This window comes from Gymnogyps californianus, chromosome 3, assembly GCF_018139145.2.
Source record: "Gymnogyps californianus isolate 813 chromosome 3, ASM1813914v2, whole genome shotgun sequence".
In the NCBI taxonomy this organism is placed as follows: Eukaryota; Metazoa; Chordata; class Aves; order Accipitriformes; family Cathartidae; genus Gymnogyps; species Gymnogyps californianus.
The window spans coordinates 72,526,341-72,545,047 of record NC_059473.1 but is presented as its reverse complement, the minus strand read 5'-3'; the positions used below and the strand labels follow the sequence as shown (position 1 = coordinate 72,545,047).

General features: G+C 41.4%; 1 protein-coding gene across 1 annotated transcript in view; it reads left to right on the top strand.

Annotated features, from left to right (window-relative positions):
• Positions 1-18,707, top strand: part of SLC35F1 (solute carrier family 35 member F1) — a 255,510-nt gene that overhangs the window by 198,448 nt on the left and 38,355 nt on the right. The window contains exons 3-4 of the mRNA XM_050894071.1: positions 961-1,088; positions 15,103-15,262. Coding sequence (XP_050750028.1) covers positions 961-1,088; positions 15,103-15,262 — 288 coding nt within the window. The remainder of the gene's footprint in view (positions 1-960; positions 1,089-15,102; positions 15,263-18,707) is intronic.

Below are 18,707 nucleotides of genomic sequence, written 5' to 3'. Positions count from 1 at the left end.
GCTACAGACTCTTAAAGACCTCCAGTCATACTGTGTTCAGGCACAGTCGGTATGTCCAGCCCCTTTCACAGTGGGATCCCATCATGTCTGGAGCTTACTGTAATGCAAATAAGTAACAGGTTTGCCCACCCTCACTAATGAGCTGGTTTCTTTTGAACGGAGAACAATAATAATCCCTAGCCTAGCATGAGGAATGCTTTGACCTTTTGAAAGTTGTGGGTTTGATCTGCAGGCCGTATTGTACTGCCAGTCTTCACGTGGTAGAAATTAAATACTGGGTGATTGACAGGGCTCCCGTAGAAGGCAGCGAACTTGCCTACTTCAGAAATCGATCCTGGGAGCAGAGCAACCTGTCATGCAAAATCTGTTTGTCTCAGTGCAGCCTTTCTCTAACCAAGTCTGATATTTTGAACCTCTAGGATCGTAATAACCATCCTTGGGACAGGATCTGTAATCTGCCCACAGGTGATGCTGTTACTCCCCTGCTCTAATGCTCCATCATATTTGCAAATACTGGTAATCTCCCACTCTGACAAAACCCTCTTGCGTCATGTGTGATACAACATTTATCAGTATGTATGGAAAGTATAAATGTGTGTCATAAACGCTCTATTCTTTAGCATTTTATATGTGTATATATATGTGTATATATAGAAGTAAAACTAAGAACACATTTACAGTCTGCCCAAGCTGCACTTGTTTTTCCCAGCGTTGTTTACATCTAAAGTGAAGCGACAATCTGACCTCACATATTACTTTGCCAAGCTGGCTGTTTTAATATCTGTGAGACAAATAGGGTGTGTTAGTTTTCACCTCCTTGTAGTACCTCTTTATATATGGTACTTTTCAACTGCATATTGTAAATGCAAGAGACCTTCTAGATAATTTCTCTTGACAGGCAGGTATTTTGTGCATGTAAACCTAAGTCTTTTACATAATTCTTCTTGTTTATTACCACAGGAGAAGAAAACTTGTTGGCAATTTTGAAAAGGAGATGGTGGAAGTACATGATCCTGGGGATAATAGATATAGAAGCCAATTACCTGGTAGTCAAAGCTTATCAATACACCACTCTTACTAGCGTACAGGTAAGGACTCAAAGGATCTTCCTTTTTGAGGTAAGATAATAGGCCCAGTGGGGTCAATGGTGCAGTGTCCATTGGCTTCAGTGCACTAATAGCCAGTTGCTGCCTGTGTCTTCTGTGTACTTTTTAATGCTGTCTCATAAGACACGTTTTTTCATACTGGACCGTTTTTATTACTCAGTATTTTCCAAACTGTACAAAAACTTTGTACATTCATTTTGTTTTCCTGTGCTAAGCATTCATAATCACATTTTTGGCATTAGCTACTTAATTTGGTCCTTTAAGGAAATATTTTCAGATGGGCTGAAATGTTTTTCTCACTTTATATTGTACTTGGAAAAAATACAAGCACTTCTTTTAGGATTCCATAATTAGATCTGGGTGCAAAAGTTGTGTGGTGGGTTGACCCTGGCTGAACGCCAGATGCCCACCAAAGCTGCTCTATCACTCCCCCTCCTCAGTTGGGCAGGAGAGAGAAAATGTAATGAAAGGCTCGTGGGTCGAGATAAGGACAGGGAGAGATCATTCACTAATTACCGTCACAGGCAAAACAGACTCAACTTGGGGAAAACTTAGTTTAATTTATTACCAGTCAAATCAGAGCAGGATAATGAGAAATAAAACCAAATCTTAAAAACACCTTCCCCCCACCCCTCCCTTCTTCCTGGGCTCAACTTCACTCCCGAGTTCTCTACTTCCTGCCTGGCAGTGGCACAGGGGGACGGGGAATGGGGGTTTGGGTCAGTTCATCACACGTTGTTTCTGCCGCTCCTTCCTCCTCAGGGCAAGGACTCCTCACACTCTTCCCCTGCTCCAGTGTGGGGTCCCTCCCACGGGTGGCAGTCCTCCACAAAATTCTCCAATGTGAGCCCTTCCCATGGGCTGCAGTTCTTCATGAACTGCTCCAGCATGGGTCCCTTCCACAGGGTGCAGTCCTTCAGGAATGAACTGCTCCAGCGTGGGTCCCCCGCGGGGTCACAAGTCCTGCCAGCAAACCTGCTTCAGCGTGGGCTCCTCTCTCTCCATGGGTCCACAGGTCCTGCCAGGAGCCTGCTCCAGCACGGGCTTCCCACGGGGTCACAGCCTCCTTCAGGCATCCACCTGCTCTGGCGTGGGGTCCTCCATGGGCTGCAGGTGGATATCTGCTTCATTGTTAACCTCCATGGCTGCAGGGGAATCTCTGCTCCGGTGCCTGGAGCACCTCCTCCCCCTCCTTCTTCACTGACCTTGGTGTCTGCAGAGTTGTTTCTCTCACATCTTCTCACTCCTCTCTCCCGGCTGCAGTTGCTGTTTGTTTGGCTTTTTCCCCCCTTCTTAAATATGCTATCACAGAGGCGCTACCACTGTCGCTGATGGGCTCGGCCTTGGCCAGCGGCGGGTCCATCTTGGAGCCAGCTGGCATTGGCTCTGTCGGACATAGGGGAAGCTTCTTACAGAAGCCACCCCTGTAGCCCCCCCGCTACCAAAACCTTGCCACGCAAACCCAATACAGGATTTTTAGGATTCCATAATTAGATCAGAGTGCAAAAGTTGTCATTAAGTAAAATGAATGTAGTTATGGTGAAGTCTTTCTTTAATGCATGCAGTTAGATGTGTTATGTTATATAACAGCTTAACTGCAGCTATCAAGAGGTGTATTCTGCGTTAAAAAATTATACGTGCAGTGAACAAAAGCTAGGGTAATGATTTCTCCAAAGATCCAACATGTATATTTTAAATACAAACACAAAAGAATCAGGCTTCTTCCCATTTAAGTGGAGAAGTGAATAATGGAAACATTTTTAAGAGTCTGGAAATTGTCTGTTTTGGGAAATCATTGCATACTTCATTGCTACTTGTTCTAAACCAAACTTACTCCCTTTTTACATTATCTCTAAATAACTGGGCAGCACTAGATAGTGTTCAGTGTATTTTACACCTTCTTTGCCTGAAGTTTGCATTAAAGCCAGTAAAATAGAGGAGCATCAGTTAATGTTCTGCAGAATCAAAGCTGATTAGGAATATATCTCTTCCATGTTGAAAAGTGGTGTTGGAAAATACTGAGCTTGTTTAGCTGAATAAGAAGCAAAAATAGAAGAAAACTATGAATTCAAGGAATCTGAATGTGAGATCTATGCTAAATATTCACAAATGCCTCTACCATGAGATTCGTGGTTTGAGAATTCTTTGAAATGTGCCCAGACAATGTAATGTTGCTTTTAACACTTTTCCAAATCAGATTATTCAGTATAGAGTAAAGCATAAATCCACGTAAACCTCACACTGTCTGATTTTATAGCTACTAAAAGCCTCAAAGAGAAAGGCAAAAGCTGAATTGCTTCTTTTGTGTGTTCACTCATAGCAAGTAGGAATAGCGGACTGAGCAAGACGATCCGGGCCATTAAATCCCATCTCCCACAGCCACCAACAAGCACGTATCAAGAGGTTCGTCTGGCCAGACCCATGAAACAGAAGATGCAAACCCTCCTGCTCTTCTGCAATGAGCACAGCCTTTAGTGTAAGAGATCAAAAACTACAGTGTGAGGGGGAGCCGGCAGGAGAGTTCACGGGCATTGCCTGTGTCTCGGCAGGGAATTAGCTGAAATGAGCCACAGTCTCTTTTTAGACTGAGCGAGAGAGGAAGGGTGGAACAGGAGAACTGTCATAGGGCACAGACAGTATCATGTGCATTTTACACCTCTTCCACATGAAGATTACAACAGAGTTCAGGTCTTTTTTTCCCATGTAGCTTGAAAGAAAGAAGAGGTAGAAGCTCAAATGCCGTCAAGCTTTTTTCCAGGAGTGGAATGAATGCAGTGTCTCCTTTTCCCATAGTTGTCCTGGATTGCTTGGATACACGTGGAGTAACTGGGGATACCTGTTGCATTTTAAATTCACTTCATGCCTTAGTTTGAATGAGCTTCTAAGTGCAGACAAGCCCAAAGATATGGTGAGAATGGGACGAGTATGAGGTAACGCATTAAGATGTTGAATCAAATGGCACATTTTATGAAATGTAGCCAAACAACACCCTATTTCATTTAAAGATGAAACAGAAGAAGCTCAAGGGATTATTCAGCCTGAAACAGCATTGGTCAAAGTGCGTAATGGTATGAAATGAAGACTGAAGAAATGGAAAGTAAAAGATGAAAAAAAGCAAGCTTTTCCAAGAATCTGATTTCTGAAGAAGCAAACAGGACCACTCTCTGAAGAGCATCTTCTGAAAGGCCTGATCCTGCAAGAGCACTACCTGTGAGGCCATAAATTCTCACTGGCACATAGCAAGAAGTGTTCAAATCCTTTCAGAACTGAGACCTGAGAAACCGTTGCTACTTACCACAAATCAGCATGGCTTTGACTGAAGGCTGTGGGAGCTATGCTGATATATACATTGACTGAGAATCGAGCCCCTCAAGTCAGTTCCGGGGGATTTTATTCTCAACAGGCTTTACACCAAGGCTTTTTTGATGGGGAGAATATAAGAGTTTTTGAAATTGTCATTTCAGTAAATGACAAATCTTGCAGTATTTTTATAGAGGTGGTACATGGACCATTTCAGTAGGAAATCAGTTTTACAGCATATACTTTTTTCCCACATGATATCTCTGCTCCGTCATGCAAAACTAACATGCGAGTGTACTGGGCTTGTGGTGCTTTTAGGCAAAAAACATTAAGCTGCTCCCAGCAAAAAGCCAAAGTTTAACTGTAAAAATATACCTTTATTGCAATTGATTTGCAGTTCTGCTTTCACCAAAAAACTCCAAGCACTCAAGAGCTTTGTTTGCCAAGTAGCTTTAAACTCTTAGGACTGTCAAAGTTTCTAGTTTAAACTCCATCTTTTTTTGCAATTGACATTATCTCATCATGGTTCCAGGAAAAGACTGAAAATGGTGCCGTACTTTTCCCCACTGTTTCACACCCAAGTCTTTCCTATACTTTCCGTTAAAATTCCCTTTTGGTTTTGGTCTGGGAAAACAGAATTTTTTTCTAATAAACCTTCCTATACATCTTTCACTGGATGCCTTCAGAACCACAGTGAATGAGGACACACAGGCATAAACCAGAGATGAATATGGTGCCTGACCTTTACTTTTGGACGTGCTTCTGATTATTTCAAATCCTCAGGTACTCTGTAATTACTGTCTGAGAATGTGGCACTCAGCTCTATCATAAGATGAAAACAAAGTACTGTGAAGCCTAGAAACACATAATTTTTCCTTTAAAAAAAACCCCAACAACTAAAAGACCTCCCTTATAAACTAGATGACATAAAAAAAAATTAGATTGAAAACCAATTCACTGTTTATGTTTGAGACATCAAGGTGTAAGTCAATTGCTAAGGATAAAATGCAAGGTACCCTTTAGGTACCTGCAGTGCAATCCAGGGGCAACTAGATTTAATAGAACAATCCAAGAAAACACCTAATTGTCTACATATCTAAAATGTCATAGACATCTAACATCCCCTGGTCTATGTGTACTAACCTGCTGCTCAGAGCACAATCTTGGCACATGAAAACGTGTGTTTGAACCTCTCAGGTTGCTCCTTCTTTGGTAGCTTTAAGTTCTGGTTCTTTGCATGCCCAGAGTGCTTCTGTATTGATGGAGACAGATGCCTAAATACCTGCCTCCGTTTTAAAATTCAAAAGCTAAGTATTCCTACATCAAAGTACCCCGAGGAACTCAATTTGCTTGATGTGATCTTAGCATGCCTCAAGTGCTTACAGAAAGCCTGGAGTACTTTCCAAATTGCAAGCATAGAGCCACCTTTTACGCAAAGTCATAGCTGTTAAAACAGCAGCCCACGGAAAGGGCTTGAGTTAACTCTGTCTTAGCTGAGTGGTTTGAAACTCGAGCTTCCCACAGCCATGAAAATGCTCAGGCTAGTAAGTGAAGACTGTTCGCTAGAGGGTACATTTAAAAGTTGAGTGTACACCAGGTAAAAGGCACAGTAGTTCATCGATGGATCAATTTGATATCCAAAACCAAGTATTTCAAGAAGTGCCAGAAGTGCCAGAGATCAGTCACTCTTAATGCTCTCAGACGCATGTGTCCTGATTCCCAGATGGCCAAAAACTTGCAAAATGATCTTTAGTTTCTCTTTGATGCATTAGTCTAACTTGCACTAGAATTTGCAGCCTTCTTGCATGTCAGCTGTAGCAGCTGCAGAAAGTGTATTAAACACTGCCATGTACACTAGCATCCGATCCCATGGACTTTTTTAAAAAACTATTCACTTAACTTTCAGGACTGCCTGTGGTAATGCTTTCCATATTTATCCTAATGGTTTTTAAAACTGGTGTAGCCCTGTGGAAGGTTTAATTATTCAAAAAGGGTGTTTTAACTACTGTTAGAGACACCTTTTACACAGCAGATAAAATTAGTTCCCCCAGAGGGAATTAAAAGATTCTGAAGTTCTTGCAGTTATTTAGATCTAGATATTTAATTTGTTTGAAACTATGTTTTGACTTCAACTTCCCTGTACTGCATTTACAGTGTACCGCACACGTATATCCTACCAAGTCCATAATGTCTTCCACTAAGCCTGTTATGATACTAACACTTGTAACCTTTGCTGCCAGGTAAGTGCTTTCTCATCATACCAAGCTGCGTTATAAGGCAGAGTGCCCTCTCCCTTCTCGGTTGTTGTCCCCACATTAATTAGCTCTCCTTTCTGCAATACATTGTTCTGTCCACCTGCATATTACACTGTTGTGTTGCACTCTCTAGAGCTAATGTTACCCTTTTTCTGTGTTACGACATCACATAGAAATCTGGACTATTTCTGCAACGCCTTGCATAGTGGTACTATAGAATATGCATACAATGTCACAAGAAATAAGGTACTGTCAAAGAGAAAGCTATGTTTCCAAATAGTGATTTATCTGGTAATTTATTCCTTGGGCAATCAAGCCTTTGATTGGCATGATGAAAACAAAGGTAATAAAAGCTGGGATTTATAGACACCAGGAGACAGACAATAAAACTACGATGCTGATGTTCTCAGCTACTCTTAGATCACTGTGAGGCTCAGCAGTACATCATACTTCCAATTACCTCTGGCAGTTTTCATACCTCAACAACTGCCACCAGAAAAGGAAAGGAGTCAGCAGTAAGTGCTTATTATAGGAGTGCTGGATGGCAATAGGCTTTGCTTTGTTCTTGGTCCCTATGGACTCAATGTACATTGAGGCAGAAGGTTTGAGATAATTTTGAAGCAAATCTGGGAGGTGAGGAGCAGGGGATGTGCAATATTGAAATTGTTGATCCACTTTGTCCAGTGCCTGCTAATGTGAAATATCTCAAAAACAGAGATAAATTCCACTCCTTCCCTTCCTCCCCCCATCCTATGCGTGTAAGATTGACCATACTGCCCTGTTTTGCTTCAGGGCAGTGAGGGAATACTGCAATGTTAATAAGGTTTGCAGATCAGCATTGGGCAGAAGTGTTGCATACCATACATTTATACTGTGAGAGTCTGTGGGGTGTGTCTTGCATCTGGTTTATTATCACGCTTCTAGTTGCTGTTCTGTCTTTTAACTGTGCTACATACCTGTGGTTTGCAAACCAGCCCCTACAGTATCCTCAGTCTCTGTACATGGTTTTGGAGTCAACTGAGCTCTCAATATCCAGAACTCTTGCCTCTAACGGCAAAATGTACCCTGAGCCAAACTTTTTACTAACATAAATATGCAAAATCTCATTGAAGTCAGTGGAGCTGTACCCATTACAACAGCAGCGATTTTGGCATTCTGTGCCCATTTTGCATATTCTTGCAGGTGAAATGCAAAAGCAGAGGTTTTTCTACGGGAGACATCCATGATTTTTCCTAGGCCAGGATCTAATCCCCTGCATAGCCCTACAGCAGCTGGTGACATGGAGAAGTTTCTAGTAAGTAAGCTTGAGAAAATGGTCTTCAAAGCCCATATCAAGTCATCTTACTTAAAGAGAAGCAAAACAGAAAATAGTTTTTTTCTGCAGAAACACGTGACTGCTGGCAGAGCTGTCTGCTGTCTTAGAATGATCTTTTTCTGACAGTGGTATGTAAAATCAGAGGAGGAAGGCAATTAAAGGAAAGGCCATTTCAGTGGTCAGTTTGTTGGTAACTCTTCCTGGTATTTGAGCAGATCTTGCATAAGCACAGCTGAAGTGCATGTAATGAGAGGAAAGGATGAAGAGGTGTGTCCTAAGGGTTTTTTTTTAAAAAGAGTCAAGGTGTGATTACTCATGTTGGTAGTAAAGCGTGTTCATGTGTAGAGAGTCAAGAGCAGAGGAACTGTGGGTCGGATGTGACCACCACCTTTCATTTAACATAACTTCGAGAAGTTGCTGAATTCCTTCTATGTACACAGAAAGCTGGAGCTGTGATAATCCTCATCTTGGGTGTTGGTGCGTGCAAGTCAGATGTAGGTGAAGGTCTTTAACTAGTGAAAGTTTTGAGGGAGTTTCTCTGTCCGCAGGGAAAAAGAGAAAATCCTGGGAACAGATTAAAGGAACTGATGGGAACCGTTATAGAAGCGTTGGTCATGTGGCCCGAAGAAAAAAATTAGAGATCTTGTGGGCAAAATACTGATTTAAAGAGACTTCAGACTGGGAGCAGTCTTCTGGCTTTTGTTTCTTCCATATCATGGAAATTAAACATTTTTACTTTTTTTTTTTTTTTTTTTTTTTTTAATGACATCACTGACTGATTCTTTCACCGATCGCCCTACCCGGAGTACCCTACATTTTGGCTGGATGAAAAAATTTATAGTTTTTAAATTAATTCCGTGATTATATAAAAACCATGCAAGAACGTGATTAAGTTGTGATGAGACAGCAAATAGAAACACGAAAGGTAAAAACAATGCTCCTTTTTTATTTGAATTTCTTGAAATAACCCTGTCAGAAATGCTGCCAGCATCCACACCTTCCCTGCAGAAGGTTTTGGTTGCAGGGTACCGTGATTGCCACGCAGTTCCCCTGGTAGCTGGCAGCCAGCTCTGTGAGGGTTCACATCTCGGCTGCTTTTGTACAGTTGAATCAAGTGTGTGTGGTATTGTGAAGGTAGCGTGAAAACTGGAATAGCAAGAGCCCTGGAACAGGCAGCAAACCCTTTCTTCCTTTGACAAAACAAAGCAAACGTCAGAAGGTGTGTCTCTTACTGGATGTAGCACTTGCTGTTGTATTAAACTTACCAGGTCGTATGCTGAAATTCAGTAGCCATCACATGTACTTGACCAGACAATGTTTGACGGACACGACACTGATTTTACTGATCCCTCTGCTCTGGAGAGTAGGCTGAGTAGAGGGTGCAGCTGATTCTCCGCATGATTTGCTGGAGGGCAGCACTAATGAGAAACCCCTAATGTGAGAAAAAGGGCTTATAACTGGGGGGAAAAAATCCAATGAATGTTTAAAAAGGGAGATTCAGCTCAGCTGTTCCCATAGGGAGTTTGCTGACCAGCTTTTTTCTTTTTGATATCGCTGCAGATCAGCAGTTCATGCTCTGTATTACAGACCTTTCTTCTAAAGTTTGCTAGCTCTCCTTTCTATTGACTAACAGTACATTCTTGCTATAGAAGTGCAAACACATGCTGAATTTGTGAGATCAGAGACTGGATATTTACTGTTAGCAAGAGAGTATTTGTCTATGATTCATAAGTATAATAAAGTCAATGTAATTTAACAAACAAGTAATCAGAGGAAATACATTTCAACATTGTGTATCATCAACAGACTTAGATGCAGTGTAGTATCTTTTAGAGTCAAATAATCTTCAATCTCTACGACAACACAGCATTTTTATAATAGAAAGGAATTTCTGTAGGACGGTATATCAATGGATTATATATTTTTGTATCCTGCCTTCTAAAGAAGCCTAATTCAGAGCTGTGACTGAAGAAAACCACAGACAAACACAGCATCATCAAAGAATGTGGTCTGCACCACACACTCCTATCAGTTTTATTATCTTCCCATGGCAAAATAGGAAATATGTTTTCTTTTAGTTTAGTGAGATCTGATAACTTCTGTGATTAACAGGAATGTTGATTAAAATCAGGTCACTTGTTAATTTAACATAATGACAGGGTATAGGCAGTACCTTTTGAGTAAGCAGTTAAAAAGAAGGAAAATATCGAAGATGATTCTTAGGGAAATACTGGTAAACAACTGACCTTTATGTACTTTAAATGAAATTCAAGCTAAGCGTAATTTATCTTTGTTAGTGTAAAAGCTTTATAGTCAGAAAAATTACAATTAGGTATAATGGGTTTTTTTCTTAATAGCTGAAATAACTAATAACAAACAAAAGAAAGAAAAAAAAGGAAAAAATAAACAAGAAAGCGCTATTGCAGATCAGGTAATCCACAATCTCACATCTTTCGTCTGTAGAATATATGTGCATTTTTTCTTCTACTAGACAGGTTTATCTGAGGAAAAGAGAAACGCAGAGCGAATTTACTCCTGGAGAAATGAAATGTAAAGCAATACCTGAAAAACAGTTAAGCAATATACACTAGTTTATCTTATTGCTTACATTGTAGTAACCTAACTTATTTCCATCTACCCCATTGTTTAATTATAGGTATAAACTAAGCACAATTTAAGAACTATATAATGTCAGTGAACATTACCTACATTTAATGTTTATATCTATTGATGCTGCAGTATTCCAAATAGCAGTTTGTGGATTAGACCTTGGACTATCAACCCCAAGGGGGCGTTTTCCAGCTGCTGCCAGCGTTGTTTGTTTGTAACAGGTTCTGTTCAGGCATCCCTTCGTGTTAGTGCTTAAAAGACACATCTTCACATACTTGAAAGCATAGGTATGTTTAAATATGTATGGAATGAGAGGAATTTTTAAAATCTTCCTCTATCACACTAGGACCCTAATATATTTCATATTCACAAGAAAATGTTCTTTTTGTGTGCTTAGCCCGGAGTAAGTAAAGCAACCCTCATCAGAGCTCCTGTACCACAAAGAATATGCAGTGTCATGTCCTGTGTGTAAAGGTGGGCAAGGGGTTCCAGATGTTAGGGGTTGAAAATATCCACTGAGTCACTCTCTGTCTCTTGAGAGATGGTAGTTAGTGGCTGAAAGGTGACATCTTCATATTCTTAAATCTATTCTTAACCGCTGTTTGCGTGAGTGACCGGAGCTCCTGACTTTGCAAAATCAAGTAGCTGGTCCAGTGATGGCTGAGATTCACTTACTCACCTTTGCATGGAAAAGAACTGGTAAGATGCTTGCAGACGCTTACTGTCTTAATAAGTGGTTTCTTAAAACACCTCTGTGCTTAACTGTTGCATAAGGCTTTCTGCTCTGTCTTGGGCACAGTCGTCTCTGAGGTGGTAATGTGTATGTGTATGTATGGGGAAGAGGGTGCTCAAACCTTAGGTGCTTGCCTGAGGAGAGCCATGGCAGACTGTGCAATACCTCTGGCTGGTTCTATTTTACTCACATCCAGCTCTAAGTTAAGTGTAAGGGTGCTTCTTCTCCTCTTCTCCAGTGCAAAGTTAATTGAGTTGGTATAACCTACTGGTTACTGGTGACTCCAGGAGGACAGCATGGAAGGGAAGCCATGTGCACTGAGCCAGGTAAAAGTGGCTCTTACTGGTGACAGATTTTGATTGCTTTCTCCAACATGATACAGGTGTCTGCCCATGTGAGCTTCTCCTCCGCCTTGTTTTGACGCCAACTACCAGTTAAGTTAGACTCATAGAACAGTCCAGCTTGGAAGGGACCTCCAAAGATCATCTGGTCCAACATTTTGTGGGAAAGGGAGCCTAGATGAGATTATTTAGCACCCTGTCCAATCACATCTTGAAAACCTCCAGTGATGGGGACTCTACCACATCCCTGGGGAGATTGTTCCAGTGATTGTTCCCAGCGTAAAAAATTTCTTTCTTATATTGAGATGAAACCTCTCCCAGTGCAACTTGTACCCGTTGCCCCTTGTCTTCTCCATGTGGCTCCTGGTGAAGAAAGAGCCTCCATCTTGTAGCCATGCTTTAAGCAGTGGACAACTGTGAGGAGGTCAGAAAACTGTGAGTTAAGCTCACCTGTTCAAAGCTGCACTGGGAGGGAATGGGATAGAGGCATTCACACCTTCAGGGATAGCTATGAGCACTGTAAGGAGTAACAGCCTCCCTGCGGTTTGGTACCACCTTCCCTCTGTCTTCAACAGAGATGATGGGTGCACTGTGTGCTAGCGCAGCTAATGAAGAACACACGTCCAGCATTTAGAGGCATGATGACCTGAGCTGTGGACTGAGAGGGGAGGTGTTGAGCTGTGTCCACATCCCATAGGTTACACTGAAGAGTGAGCTTCCCTCAGATGTGCCACCTATTGCTGGTACGTGCTAGGGCTGCGTTGGCGAAGTGCAGAAATCCACAGCGCATGAGAAATGTGCAGTGGATGTTATCCATGCAGCAGTGACCATCTGTGCTGGCTAGGTGGGCCCCGTCCCTCCTTCTAGTGACAGGAGAAGGCTGTGTGCCACCTCTCCTGCACCACGTGCCAGGATTTAATGTGTACACCCGGTAGTCCTGCCACCACCCCTTCGTGCCCCAGGAGCCGGCTGCTCCCAGCAGTGCGACTTCTGAAGTTGTTCTTGTGTATGTGTGTCGTGGTTTAACCCCAGCCAGCAACTAAGCACCACGCAGCCGCTCGCTCACTCCCCCCACCCAGTGGGATGGGGGAGAGAATTAAAAAAAAAAAACCTCGTGGGTCGACATAAAGACAGTTTAATAGGACAGAAAGGAAGGAAAGATAATGATAATAATAATGATAATAATAATAATACAATAATAATACTAAAAGAATTAAAATATACAAAACAAATGATGCACAATGCAATTGCTCACCACTTGCTGACCGATGCCCAGTTAGTTCCCGAGCAGCGATCCGCCCCTCCCAGCCAACTCCACCCAGTTTATATACTGGGCATGATGTCATATGGTATGGAATAGCCCTTTGGCCAGTTTGAGTCAGCTGTCCTGGCTGTGTCCCCTCCCAGCTTCTTGAGCCCCTCCAGCCTTCTTGCTGGCTGGGCATGAGAAGCTGACAAATCCTTGACTTAGTATAAACACTACTTAGCAACAAGTAAAACATCAGTGTGTTATCACCATTATTTTCCTACTAAATCCAAAACACAGCACTATACCAGCTACTAGGAAGAAAATTAACTCTATCCTAGCCAAAACCAGGACAATGTGGTGTCTTGTATATGCATGTTTTTGCAAGGACTAGTTACTGAGTGTTAGCTGTGTTATACGCTGTGCATGTTACAGGCTCTTCAGAGGCAGAGCAGATCCCCTATGCGGACGAAGGAGCTTGTTGCAGTTCTTTCAGACCTTGTGCCTTTTTGTGTTTGGTCTGTGAAGGACGGCATTTTGAGGACTGCTGGAGGAAGTTTTCACTGTAAAGAGGCCTGGCCATGCCTTTTAGATGATTAGCTCTCATTTTAAATGCAAACCTGCTTTTAGCACAGACCTTTCCCATTTGTAATTTCCCTCATCTGTTCTGCAGTTCTTTGGGACTGCTTGAGCCTCCCGAGAGCAGCGTGGTCCCGCTGCTGAACCAGTTCTCTTCTGAAGGCTTTTGCCATTCACTGACTGGAGAATCTTCGAAATGGATGGGTTTCCACTGCACACTCTTGTTTTTCAAACAAAGTTTCAGGGAAATTATCCTTAGTCCAAAAATTGGCTTTTATATTTTTGCTGATCCCCCAAATTTAATATTTATTACATAGGTATCTCACATGTAAAGAATAATTTTCTAAGCACTGAAATTCTTGAAATCATCCAAAAATCTTTTTCTCTTCAGATAACGCATGGACAGACAAAGAAGTTAAAAGGGATGTGATCATTATTTGATAATACTTAGTGTGCTTAGTGGTAAATCACACTGAGAGAGCAAGCAGCAGGTAATAGGCCCAAAGGGAAGAAAAACCAGATTAGATCATCTAAAATCAAGGTAACAACATCTGGAGTAGTTTTCCAGAACTATGGACACAGTCTTGTCCTTTGGTTGTTCCAGACATTTTCATTAGGAAGAAGATGCAATCATATAGCTCTGGTTCCTGCTATATCAGTTGGCATCGAACAGTAGTGTACCCTGCACGATTTGTTAAATCCCATTGTTAGTCCACAGAATCACAACTCTTAATTGTCTGTATCCTTTTAGGAAGTGGGATTAAAGTCAAGTTTCTTTGGGTGTTTCTTACCCAGGATTTTTGTTTCCTGGTGATGTACTGGTAGTTTCTAAAATATATTTTAATTTGAAAATCTCAAGGACTTCTCACAAACATTTGGTGCATTTCTTCTTTATCACGAGTTCTCTGGGTTTATTGCTGGGTGTCTCTGAAAAAAACAATTAAAGATTGTGTTTCATAACACTTCTTTGAGAAAGCTCTTACCCAGGGTCTATTGGCAAGAAGACTGAATTTCTGGCACTGCAGGCAAGGTGGTTTTTTGGTGTTTTTTTTCCTTCAGAGGCATATGGGGCTGGATTTTCAAGGAGTTAACAGTCTCCACAGGGGGCAGATTTTTCATAAGTATTCTGCATGCAGAAACCCCTTGATTTATATGGCCAGATTTAATAAATCTGGTCAATTTGTGCGTTATGAACATTCCTGCTAATTGGACCTGAAATGACTGAATTAAAGCATATGTCTAGACTGCAGGAAAACTGCCTTCAGTCTTTGTCCGATAATCACCAGAGGTGAGGACCAGATGGAGTGGTGTGGCTCTCTTTTGGCCCAGGTTTCCTTCCCATGGATTTGAAATATGCATCTGAGTCCAAGAGCGAGGCAGTGCTTTTGGGTGTTACCGTAGAGCAACAGCTCTCCTGAATTCATGGAATAGTCATGAACAGAATAGTCTTATCCTCTGTCTGATGGATGACATAACCACTTGAATACACTTTCTGTCTGGTAGAAAGTGCTATTACTAACTAAATAACCCTGTTCCCCTCTGCTGGAATCTATCCTAGTATTTTAGGGCAAAGTGTTAGCAGGTTGATTTGTTGATTTTTCCTCTCTTTCTTGACAGCTCCTAGACTGTTTTGTCATCCCAGTGGTGATACTGCTCTCCTGGTTCTTCTTACTGGTACGATACAAGGCAGTACATTTCATTGGGATCGTGGTCTGCATTCTGGGCATGGGCTGCATGGCAGGAGCAGATGTCCTCGTTGGGAGACAGCAAGGAGCGGGTGAGTAAGGATGGATGGGTTGTATGACCAAGTTCTGTTCAGAGAAACCATTGACCAGAACATGTCAGATAGGGACAAAAAAAGGGGAAGTTGGCAAGAAACCCTGTGCCTTCATGGATCCAAAGCACTGCACCATTCAAAGTTGCTCCTTTGTCAGAAGGGACAGAGAACTAAAATGGGTTGAGACTTAGAAGTCAGCACTGCTGCAAATGGACTTCATGGGCCCTGTGTCTGCAACGCGGCTCACCCTCTGTGCAGGCTGGAGGGACAAGCTAAATACGTGTAGTTTCATTCTGGTTTGGCTTAATTGTTTGACTGCAAACCTCAGTTGCTTCCTTTCCAAATTGGCTACATCTTTGAGTCATAAGCACCTCTCACGTCCACTGTGTACTCTTACTTCTCAACTTTGCTCCTTTTTTGTATGGAGGCGGGGTCGCTGGGTAGATGCTAGAAGACACCAAACCTACATACTAACTGGACCAATTGGGTTTTACACACAGTCTCAGAGTAAAGGTTTGGGATTTGCCTGCGTCATTGTTGAAAAGAACCTTCTTGTGTGTAAAATGTTCTTTTTTATGTGCGGCATCGTATGAATAATGTGTGTGTAGCTATTAATGCAGACTAGACAGAGTTAGATTTCATCGATCAACTTCCTCTGTCACATTGATTTCTCTAGTGCCAACCCAAATGATGTGGGAAGGCTGGAAATTCTTTTCAAAAATTGTCAATTAGGCACAGTTTTCATTCTTAATTAAAAGCACTGAATTGTGAGCTGAGCATAATACACTGGGATTTAAAATTCTTGACTCAGCTTTCTGAGTACAAATGCAAGTGCTGTAAGAACTGCATTTGCCAGGATGCTACTAAATAAAACAAGGGAGTTTGTGACAGCACTCACCATCTCTCCCTGCCCTCTTTTATCCCTGTCCTTTATCCTAAAAGGAGACTTTTAGTTCATTGGTCTCCTCCAGAAATAGCCCTGCCCCAGCTAAAAAGGAAAGAATATGCTCTGTACTATGAAATCAGCCAGCCAAAGCTGCATTGCGAATGACTGATTTCAGAGGGATTGGGATTTCAACCCCAGGTTCCAGAGGAAACATCCTGTGTCCCAGTAATCTAGAGAGTGACATGCTAGGGTGGGTGAGTTGTGGATCAGCAGGAGCGTGTGGTGCAATGGACCTCAGCAGACAAGGAACAGATTGAAGAACACTGACACTTTGCCATCCAGCTGCAATAATTAGATATTATTTGCCATATTCATTACTAAAGCACAGGTATAGCTGTTAGGTAAATTTGTCCAGAAAAATGTGTTAACGTGCATTATTGCCTTTTAATTTGGACCTACACATGAAAAACTGTGTCCATGCTTATTGCTACACAGAGAGACTGCAGCTTTTTTTTTTAAGTGGCAAAATGGTGTTAATGATGTTGTCTTTAACAGAGTAAAATAGATCAGCTGGTTTAATTTATCTGAAAGGGTAAAACTATATATTAAAAATCTACAAATAGAAAGAAGTATTGGCAGCAAAAGAAAAACATTATGGAAACTCTTCATTAAGGGGTTCCACACCATTTATAGGATATTTCCTGGGACTGGGCAAACAAAAGAAAGGAATACACCAAAAGCGATGATGCTGTAGTAGTCCTCAGTAAACTCCTCTGTTTATCCTATATTTTAAGGGACAAGATCTGTTGACACCTGTGTGCCCCTGTTGACCGTGCTATTTACTGTATTAGAAGTGCCATAAGGCTCTGCTAGGCACCTACTGCATACAGCAATCTAGCCTGCCAACTCTTACAGTAAGGAAACATGAATTTAAAATGCATCACTGAGAGATTAACAGGTATTTTCCAAACTATCTGCAGGGATTAGGGATAATGTGCAGGCATGCTCTCAACTTTCAATAAATACATGGTTGTTTACCTCTTTTTATTGTATCCTGACTGACGTTTTGCACATTACTCAATGGGAAAAGCAATTACTATCAAGTACTTTGTGCTCTATCACCCTACATGCCAAGTATACCTTAAAATAACACTTTCTTGAACTAATACCCCTGGCGTACCTTGGTACGTGTGCTCCTGTAATACACAGGGGTCTGACACACAGAGCTCTAAGTGTTTCATCCAGATTTTTCAAAGCACTTCACAGCTTTAGCTTACCACAGTCTCTGAAAACCAGTCACTTCAGTCCTAATAATAAGAGAGTATGTTTAGTCTAAGACAGGACACATTGAGACTGATTTTTAGATATTATGATCATCAGTAATTACAACCAAAAGCGAAGAGAAACACCTCTTAATGCTGGGGGTTAAGGTAAAAACGTGGCAAAGTAGCCTAGTGAGAGCGTGAAAAGCAATCGTGTCAGAACATAGTTCATATTTAAATGATTTATGTTACACTATAGTGCTATAATTAGTCCCCAAAACATTAACTCCTCTCTGGACTGTATGACTTCGGCTTCCAGAGAACATTAAATATGCTAACAATGATTAATGCAAAGCGTATTTTGCGAAGCTATGCCTTATGTTTCTTCAGAAGAATGACCTACGCCATTAAATTGGTCAAGTGCAATTGTATTAACCTAAAAGTCTTTAGAATGCCTCTAGTCGGTTGATATATATTTCCTTAGCAATGAAACCAGTAGATGTATGTGGATTTTACATCCATGAAAATATGTCTATTAGGATATGTTAGTCTTGGGGGAAAGTTCCAAAGTCAGCCTCTTGAGGAAGCAAAGAAAAGGCATTTGACAACCAGGATGCTAGGAATTATTAGGAAAGAAACAAAAAATATAGTATAAAACATTTTTATGCCAGTATATAAAGTTTTGATGCACTGACCTCTTGAGTACCAAGTATTACTCTAGTCACTGCATCTCAAAAAGAAATTACCAGAAAATAAACCTATAGAAGCAATGGAGAAGGGTGAGAAAGCTGTTCAAGGGCATAAAATGGCTTCAGGATGAAGAGACTGTAGGCAGACTGGGACTTTTCATCTCTCAGAAAAGGCAAGAAAGAGACAGAATACGATAAAGGTACATGAAGTCTTCAGTGGTGTGGAGAGGGTCAATACAGAGTGATTCTTAAATATTTCTCACAATCAGAAAATTATGGGATGCCCAATATAATTTTGAGTTATCAGGCTTAAAAGTTAAAACATGAAGTACTTCTTAATAGTAGACCAAAAATATACAGACTTTACACAAATTAATGAAGAATCCCTTAAGATCTATTAAGTTTGATGGTCTAATGCAACTTCCATCTCAGAAGATCCCTAATCTACTGAGAACTGGCTGATAAAAATCCCTCTGTGCTTCCCTATTTCTTTATGCTTTCCTCAGCCGCCCTGTGCTGCCCAGTGCCAGAGGAGGGTCCTGGGCTGGACAGACCCGTACTCTGACCAGATCTTGGCTTCCTCTTCTGGGAATGTCCTGAAGGTTGAG